Genomic DNA, 9,319 nt, shown 5'->3' on the forward strand with positions numbered 1-9,319 from the left:
TCACTCTGTACCTCTGTCTTCTTAAATGTGTGTGTCTCCCATTACTACAACCATTTCCCAAGGCCACAGGGAAGACTGACTAGGTTTGTTTCCATGGGTGACTTTTCCATTGAAGGTGCAAAAGCCATGTATCATCACAAAAATACTACGTGAAAAGCCTAGCAAATTCTATAAGAGACTTGTCATCTCCCATTATGACTATTTTCCAAAGCCACACTGACTAGGTTTGTTTCCATGGGTGTTTCTTCAGATGAAGGTGTGCAGAAGCCATGTATCACCACCATCACAAAACACTCCTTCAAAAGCCTGGCCAGTATATCTTTGCCTACTACCACTCTCTCTCTCTCTTTCTCTCTCTCTCTTCTCTCTCTCTCTCTCTCTCTCTCTCTCTCTCTCTCTCTCTCTCAGAAATAAAAGAGTAAAATAAACTGAATTAAAATCAAAATCCTTCTTGTGTCGCTTGTGCTTCCCAGCTTGTGCTTCCCAACAAACACACACAAAAATACATATATAAAATAAATCCATAAAGGTGTTTATCTTATTTTTCTTCTTTCAATATAATTTTTTTCTCCTTTTTGCTATTTTTTTTCTTTTCATGAATTTATTGCTATCTCTATTGTTTACACAGGAAGAAGAAGAAGAAGAAGAAGAGGACACACAGAGAGAGAAGAGGAGGAAGAAGAAGAGGAAGGATTTGTAATATGGCAGACATCAAACCAATGGTGAGTGTTAAATATTTTGTTTTCCTTCTTTCCTTCCCTCCTTCCTTCCTTCCTTCCCTCCTTCCTTCCCTGCTTCCTCCTTCCTTCCTTCCTTCCTTCCTTCCTTCCTTCCTTGCTGGTTAAGTATGATGGATAGATGCTTATAAGTATGATTATTAATGGTGAGTGATGTAGGCACTTATGGCACTTGGAGTTGGTCTGACAACAGTTCCTTCTTAATTTTGTTAAGCATATAGGCAATTAGGTGCTGTACAGTACTGTTTTATTTTCTCCTCCTCGGTCGGGCCGCCGCTATCCTAGGTCAAAGGTCAGGAGTCTTGGGGCGTGTGTAACCTTATAGGAGGGAGTGATGTGTGCTCATAAAACGGTGACGTCTCCTTAATTAATGTGTTTCAACTTTCACACAAAATCTGGAACTCCGTCGTAAGTCAAGGATCCCTCCCTGTACCTGAAGTGTTCGGGGCAGACACCTGAAGGCTTGGTTCCTCTCCAAGCCACACCTCTTCTTACATCCATTTCCCATGATGTGGTGATGTTAGGCGCACGTATGACACCCCAATGTGCCGCCAATGTACGCAAACCTGTCCAATGTACGTCAGGTGTCACTCTTCCCCAAGGGACGCCGCCAGTATCACCCCAGAGAAACATTCAACTTTTTGCCCTCAATGATCCTGGCCTGCCCACTGTACCCCAAGGTTCATGAGGTTAAAATGATATCGTTTTACCCATTCTGTACCCATAGGCATGCGTCTGGGGGGATGAATTATGTCTGTCTGAAAGATGTTTTGCCTGTAAACTCAAACACATGTATATACAGATAGATAGATAGGTATATATAAGATTAGGTAAGGTTCACCCCTGAAGGACGGCCTGGAGGGGGAGTTTGTGCTCGTATGCCCAGTGATAAAATTGTCTAAAAAGGTGTTCTTCGTCGGTGCCCTGTGTGGCAATTGGAGCCCAAAACACAATAGTTCATAGTGCTTGCCAATCTTTTATTTACATGGTGAAAGTAACTACAAGTAACTCAGTTGCTGCTTGCCAGAGATATCATGTTGGGAAGTAGTACAAATTTTTGCAGGAAATCAAATGACGGTAATTCCCGCACCCTGCCTTTCTGCCTTTGTCCACCTGAGCAGGAATTACCCTCAGCCTTCCTTTAAGGGTTAACTTAGGTATAATTATGTCATGCCCCGGGAGCTTCATTTCTATTTCCCCTATTTCCCAACACGTCCTCTGCGTGTATCGAAACACACAAGAAATTAATCAAGATCAGGGTATTCGCCGGCTGCCTGGGATTGAACCTGCGACCATCTTGACGGGAGAGCCACTCTTTACTGAGTCGGCCAAAGAGGTGCCTCTCTAGCTAAGTGGTTATGGGAGGCTTGTTCATCAGGCATAGTTGCTGCACTACATATATGTATATATTTGTATATATATACATATATATATATATATATATATATATATATATATATATATATATATATATATATATATATATATATATATATATATATATATATATATATATATATATATATAAATCTCTACATGAGTCATGTCTAGTACGCGTCTTCACACTGCACAAAGTACTGTGTGAGGCCCTAAAATTTTAAGCCACAAAGTGCCTAGTTTCCCCCACAGTGTGTAAGGAGTGAAGGAAGTGTCTCACCCAAACCAACACTCCAGCAGCCAGGCCAACAAAACAAAATGAGACACAAAGACAGAAACAAGCCATGACGGTGTAAAGTAACGCTTGGAAGGGCAGTGTGGCGTGCCCTGTTGTCTGTTTCCAAGTGGCCGCCACTGATTCACCGCCAGTCAGTCAGTCAGTGAAAACAAATGAGCAATGGACAGCAACAAGTGCTGACAACAATGTGTGGAAGGCAATGCACTGGCACACCTTTTACCTGTGTTAGTTTACCCAGTTAGCGTATCAACCCTGAGGGTCAGAAATCCACGGGGACCGACCCAGAATAGTTTTATGCATCAATCCAGGACGTTAATGTAATGGAAAATAGCCAAGTGTTCATGAGTGTCAGTACTGACACAGCTTAGGGGGTCGAGGGGAGATGGCCCCCAGCTAGGTAGGTTAAGTTAGGTTATGCTTGGTTACTGTAAATTTATTGGGCACTCAGCAGCGTGGGGTGCAGAAATATGCAGCGAGGGACGGGGCGGCGTGCGTGGTCCAATCTGCCGTCCAGTGTTGTGAGAAACACTCCTGGCAGAAATAAGTGGCTCTGGTGTCCACCACGCAGGGGGAATACACGGCAGGAAAACATTACTTTGCCTGGTGTTGTTCTAGTTTGTCCACTTGTGATCTTTGTGAGCGCTGAGTGAAATGTAGAAACAGTGGGAAAGTTGAACTATGAGTTATTTTGCAATGCAGCTGCGGGCTGCTGTGGGTATACAACAGGCAGCCTCGGTGCCCTGAAGTCCATCGCCAGCTGTGCTGAGCTGCTATGTAGATAATGTGCACACAACATACTCAATAAAAAAAAAACTGTATACGGGTAACTCTTGATTTACGCGAGTTTGGTTTACGCGTTTTTGAAATAACGCGGGGTCCAAAATCCAAAAAAAAATAAAATAATAATTTATTTACACGTTTTTTCCACTTATACGCGATATTTTATGGAGTGGCCACCAGATGTCTCACGCAACTGGACTCTCATAGCGCTGCGGCCACACAGCATAGCTCAGTTCTTCTCGCGCGCCACTTGAACAACAATACAGTACCCACGCTGCCACGCTACTCAACAATAGGGGTGGGCAGTTACCGGTACTAACGGTACTAGCTATATGGTACAGTACCGGTACCAGACTGCTCGGTACCGGTACCAATACTAGCTAGCCACTCATGGTGTCCCTCATTTCTTCCTCACACGAGTGAGGCTGAGACTGAGTGCCTGAGTGGATATCTCGGTGATATGGATATTCTCTCTCTCTCTCTCTCTCTCTCTCCACTGAATGAAGTGAATAAGCATATTATTCCCACCATCACTGGTAGGTTATGACAGAGAACTAGGCAAGACACAATTCACGTTTCTGGTGACACGCGCCATGCAGCTGTTGGTTGTATGGGTGGTTGTGTGATTGTAAACAATGCAAATGGCGGCCTGCTGTATTGCGCGAAATATCTCCTCGTACAAGACTCATGATGTACAGTTTCTGATATCATATTTACCCCATTATTCTCACTAATATTAATAACTAATAATGAACACATGGATATTTTTTTCCAATATGATTTTTTATGTAGCTTGTACTGCTCCTTAGTCATACAATCAAGCCACCTGTGACATCAAGATCAAGATCATACAAATGGCGCCCGACGGAAAAACGGAATAACAGCAAGGCATGGGCAATCCTCCATCGATTTCAATTTTGTATAGTAGTTATTAGATCGGCCTGTATTCTATGGTAACATATTATAAGACAGCTACGGACTATGAAGGATTATATACAATGATAAAGGAAAGTTTGCCGTTATTGGATAAGACAAAAAAACAGACCCTTAAAAACACCCCAAAGAAGAAAAAAATCATTAAAAATTTGTACATTCGGCATACAAGGCGCAGGGCTAAACTTTCAGGCATTTTTTCGAGGAAAAGGTGTGCGCTATACGCTGAAAAATACGGTATTTATTTTTCGACATAAACCTACCTCTTGTTTGATTTACATTGTTTTTGATTTACGCGACCTCTCCAAGAACGCAATACTCGCGTAAATCGAGAGTTACCTGTACCGATGTTTATTAGGTTCGTCGGTAATGTATATATATATTTTTTTTTCGCTGCTTATAATGGACTTTTGGCGTTAGCGGACTAAGCTTTCCCCCAAGTTAGTTTGTTATATGGAGGGTTTACTGTATGTGTGCCTTCTTGATGTCCTGCTAGCTTGGCGAGGGAGGCAGCGATACAAAAACTGTAAGGCATTGCTGCCCATATATAACTTTTCCCATAAGAATATGTATTCCTACTACACAAACTCCTACTACACAAGCTCATTTGTCGCCCACATAGTCACACAGTAGTAGCCGTGCTTTTTGTATATATGAAGGCTAGGTAAGGGAAGCTAAGGTTGTTAGGTATAATGAATATATATATATATATATATATATATATATATATATATATATATATATAGAGATAGAGAGAGAGAGAGAGAGAGAGAGAGAGAGAGAGAGAGAGAGAGAGAGAGAGAGAGAGAGAGAGAGAGAAAAATTGAACCCCAAAAAGATGTATGTGAAGGTTGGGTTACAGTGAAATCAAATTAGGAGTTGTTCTGCGTAGGCTCTGCTGGTCCATTCTCCCTCAGCTGTTACACACTCCCAACACCTATTTTTTCCTCTCATTTGTTACCTACAGCTTACATATGAGAGGAAGAGATAGGTGTTGGGACTGTGTGGCAGAGCAGAGGGGAGGAAAGGACCCGCGGGAGCCTACGCCAGACCGGCCTCGACATATTTGGAAGACTAGAGGTAAGGTTGAGTTAGGTGTAAAGAAAATGCTCCAAGTCTTCCATCAGTCCTAAATGATCCAAGTGAACTGAGTCATGGATCTAGGTTTTATAATATAACACTAAACACATAAACAAAAATAGATGTATGTGAAGGTTGGGTTAGGTAAGGTTGAGTTAGGTATAAAGAAAATGCCCCAAGTCTTCCATCAGTCCTAAATGATCCAAGTGAGCTGAGTCATGGATCTTTGTTTTATAATATAACACTAAACACATAAATAAAAATAGATGTATATGAAGGTTGGGTTAGGTAAGTTTGAGTTAGGTATAAAGAAAATGGCCCTATTTACAAGTCTTCCATCAGTCCTAAATGATCCAAGTGAGCTGAGTCATGGATCTTATAGTATAACACTAAACACACAATACCTGCTACTGAAATAAACAAAAAATAGAATGGAATAGACATAGAAAGGACAGTTTGGGCACAGCGATTCTTAAGGTGTGTGTTACCGGGCGCTGGCAACCTGCTGCGTCAGATTGCACGGATAATTTATGGTAGTGGCCTCTGCGCAGGAAACACTCGTCGGGCTCAGTAATAAATAACAACATATAACAATAGCAAATAGTCACACCACGGTTTACCAGCATAATTTGTAGTGTTATTTTGCTCACAAACAATGAAGCCAGATTGTCGTACACGCCTTCTCATATTTACCAATTTTCAACCCCAAAAACATCTGGACCCAAGTAACTACATTAATTTACAGTTCTCACTAAAATAATTAATTCCTGCTGTTTCTTGGCCATAGTTAAGCGTCAGAAACCAGTAAATAGGGTCCTCTGAGTACGACAATCTGGCAAGCTGGCTCACAAACCCCAAAATGAACGCACACTGTACTGCTCAAAACACCAAGAACACACACTACAGCACAGGCGTAAGTGTTCAGGAGGGCTTGAGTGCCACCTCTGTGAGTGTACAATGCTGACTGAGACCCCATCCACATTGTTTTATGCTCTGAGCACGCTCATCTTGCAGCGAACAAAAGGCTGCCGCCTGCAATGTGTACAAACAGGATGCTGCCCCTACACCACTTGTATTTAAATCATTAATTACTCACTTATTTTTTAATGATCTTTTGGCATCAAAGAATGTAAACTAAGTTTTTATAAAAGGTCATTTTAGACATACAATGGAGGAAGTAATGTATGCCCTGTAACTTACGTGTGTGATGAATTACTTAAAAGTTCTCTGGCATCCCTACTGCTGAGACGTTAAATGGATTAGTTTTGTTAAAATGGTCATCATGAATCTTGGAATTAGTTTAATTTAATTATTACATTTTTGTTGATTTGCCCTCTCATGGTACTTTTTATTATACAGTATAAGGAAATCGTACAATCCAGAAACTTTCTAATATTTTATTTGCTGGGTAACTTTTCTAAAGTAAATAATCATCAATCTGGATACAATGAAAAAGAGCCACCTTGATAGTAGTGGCCATAGAGTGGCATTTTGACAATAAAGTTTCTATCAAAAGTTACCGAAAGCATGTATGGCATGTCATAAACTGCCTATAATTTTATTAGTGGTACAGTGCTGCTGTGTTGAGTGTATTCAATATAAACTGTTTTCTTTAATATTGTGTGACAGTTTTTTCTTTGTAATGTAAATTATTATGTTTTCTCTATTTCTGGTAAGAGTTTGGTAATTTATGATTTAATATTACATTGAAGGTAAAAATCATATATAGCATTGGAAAGAGCTCATTAAAAGGAACATTTTGAGTGGTAAATGATCTCTAAGGTAAATTTTCATGGAGATATGGGCATTTTACGTTCAACTACCTCGAATTTACGGGTCAAAATTTTCACCCGACATACTGTAGTGAAATTGAGCCTAAATATTTCACTTGCTGGCAGGTTTCAGAAAGTGTACTACCCTGATTTTTCTGATAATTCAAGGTGCCCGCTGCTATAAAACACAACAGAGTAACTTAGGGTAGTACATCTCATCATGCAAACGGGAACCCCCCAGGCCATGGACTATTACTGATGTGATGATGTGGCTAGTGCACATAGGTAGAGGAAAAACACCCCTTCAGTGTGTGTAAGGAAGGAGCTCTCAGTTCTCGGCTAAGGGAAGTGCGTAAAGCTGTGCCGGAAACTGAGGGAAGGACAGTGTGTGGACAGACTCCTGGGCCATCTCAGCACCCAAACACAAATATGCGAAGGCTTTCCCAGGAGTTGTAGGAGGCGTTTCCAGGGGTAGTTTTCTGACCCTGGTGTTAGTGTGACCCTTCTTCTGTATCAGGAACCTCTATAGAACACATTTGACAAGGCTTTTGGAGCAGTTTTGGGCATTTCCAGGGATAGTTTTTTTACCCTGGTGTTAGTGTGACCCTTCTTCTGTATCAGGAACCTCTATAGAACACATTTGACAAGGCTTTTGGAGAAGTTTTGCGCATTTCCAGGGATAGTTTTTTGACCCTGGTGGCAATCTGACCCTTCCTCTGTACCTTGAACTTAAAAAACACACATTTGCCAAGGCTTTCCTGTGAGTTGTGGGAGGCATTTCCAGGGGTAGCTTGACGGCTCTGTTGGTAGTGTGACCCTTCTTCTGTACCAGGAACCTCTATAGAACACATTTGACAAGGCTTTTGTAGGAGTTTTGGGCATTTCCAGGGATAGTTTTTTTTACCCTGGTGGTAGTGTGACCCTTCTTCTATACCATGAACTTCTATACAACAATTTGACAAGGCTTTTGGAGAAGTTTTGGGCCTTTCCAGGGATAGTTTTTTGACCCTGGCAGTAGTCTGACCATTCCTCTGTACCTTGAACCTAAAAAACACACATTTGCCAAGGCTTTCCTGTGAGTTGTGGGAGGCATTTAAAGGGGTAGTTTTATGACTGTTGGTAATGTGACCCTTCCTCTGTACCATGAACCTCTATAGAACACATTTGACAAGGCTTTCCCAGGAGTTTTGGGCATTTCCAGGGATAGTTTTTTGACCCTGGTGGTAGTGTGACCCTTCCATTGTACCATGAACCTAAGAAACACACATTTGACAAGGCTTTCCTAAGAGTTTGGGGCATTTCCAGGGGTAGTTTTATGACTTTTGGTAGTGTGACCCTTCCTTTATACCATGAACCTAAGAAACACACATTTGACAAGGCTTTCCTAAGAGTTTGGGGCATTTCCAGGGGTAGTTTTATGACTGTTGGAAGTGTGACCCTTCTGCTGTACTCTAACCTGTCCGCTGCGATTGGCTCGGATTTGGCTTTCACGGGTATCCTGGTAACATATACTCCCAGGTCTTTCTCTGCCTCTGTGGTGGATAGTGGAGTGTTTCTCATGTGGTATTGGTGTGCTGGGTATCCCTTCACTGGTAGCCTGGTAACATATACTCCCAGGTCTTTCTCTGCCTCTGTGGTGGATAGTGGAATGTTTCCCATGTGGTATTGGTGTGCTGGATATCCCTTCACTGGTAGCCTGGTAACATACACTCCCAGGTCTTTCTCTGCCTCTGTGGTGGATAGTGGAATGTTTCCCATGTGGTATTGGTGTGCTGGATATCCCTTCACTGGTAGCCTGGTAACATATACTCCCAGGTCTTTCTCTGCCTCTGTGGTGGATAGTAGAGTGTTTCCCATGTGTTATTGGTGTGCTGGATTTCCCCTCCCAAGGTGCAGGACTACATTTTTCTTCACTGAATTGTAGCAGCCACTTTTTGTTCCATTCCTGTAGCTTGGTGAGGTCTGACTGTAGGAAATACGCAGTCAAGGGGTTAAACCTAAGAAACACATTTGCCAAGGCTTTCCTATGAGTTGTGGGAGACATTTCCAGGGGTAGTTTTATGACCCTGGTGGTAGTGTGACCCTTCCTCTGTACCTTGAACCTAGAGGAAAGGAAGGAAGGAAGGAAGGGTTGAAAGTTGAAAAGAATTTGTTTTTTATATGAAAATGTATCTTAAGTTTTATACAGATTAATACCTCCTTATTTATATTACAGGGAGAAGAAGAAGAAGAAAGAGGAGGAGGAGGAGGAAGAGGAAGAGGAAGAGGAGGACACAGGAATTCCTTGGTGAGTGTTACTTCCATTTATCAATATATCCTTGTTGACTTTTTCATTTTCTTCT

At 41.7% G+C, this 9,319-nt stretch overlaps 1 protein-coding gene across 7 annotated transcripts in view; it reads left to right on the forward strand.

The window, feature by feature from the left end:
* Positions 1-9,319, forward strand: part of LOC126992305 (uncharacterized) — a 77,084-nt gene that overhangs the window by 64,707 nt on the left and 3,058 nt on the right. For 4 of the 7 annotated variants that reach the window (XM_050850966.1, XM_050850968.1, XM_050850970.1 and 1 more), the window contains exon 10: positions 9,193-9,264. The exons of 1 other annotated variant lie outside the window; for it this stretch is intronic. In XM_050850966.1, the coding sequence (XP_050706923.1) occupies positions 9,193-9,264 (72 nt within the window). Of the gene's footprint in view, positions 1-628; positions 723-9,192; positions 9,265-9,319 lie in introns of all 7 variants that reach the window. 2 more of the 7 variants (XM_050850971.1, XM_050850967.1) reach the window with 1 other exon arrangement.

This window comes from Eriocheir sinensis, unplaced genomic scaffold, assembly GCF_024679095.1.
Source record: "Eriocheir sinensis breed Jianghai 21 unplaced genomic scaffold, ASM2467909v1 Scaffold436, whole genome shotgun sequence".
NCBI classification, from domain to species: Eukaryota; Metazoa; Arthropoda; class Malacostraca; order Decapoda; family Varunidae; genus Eriocheir; species Eriocheir sinensis.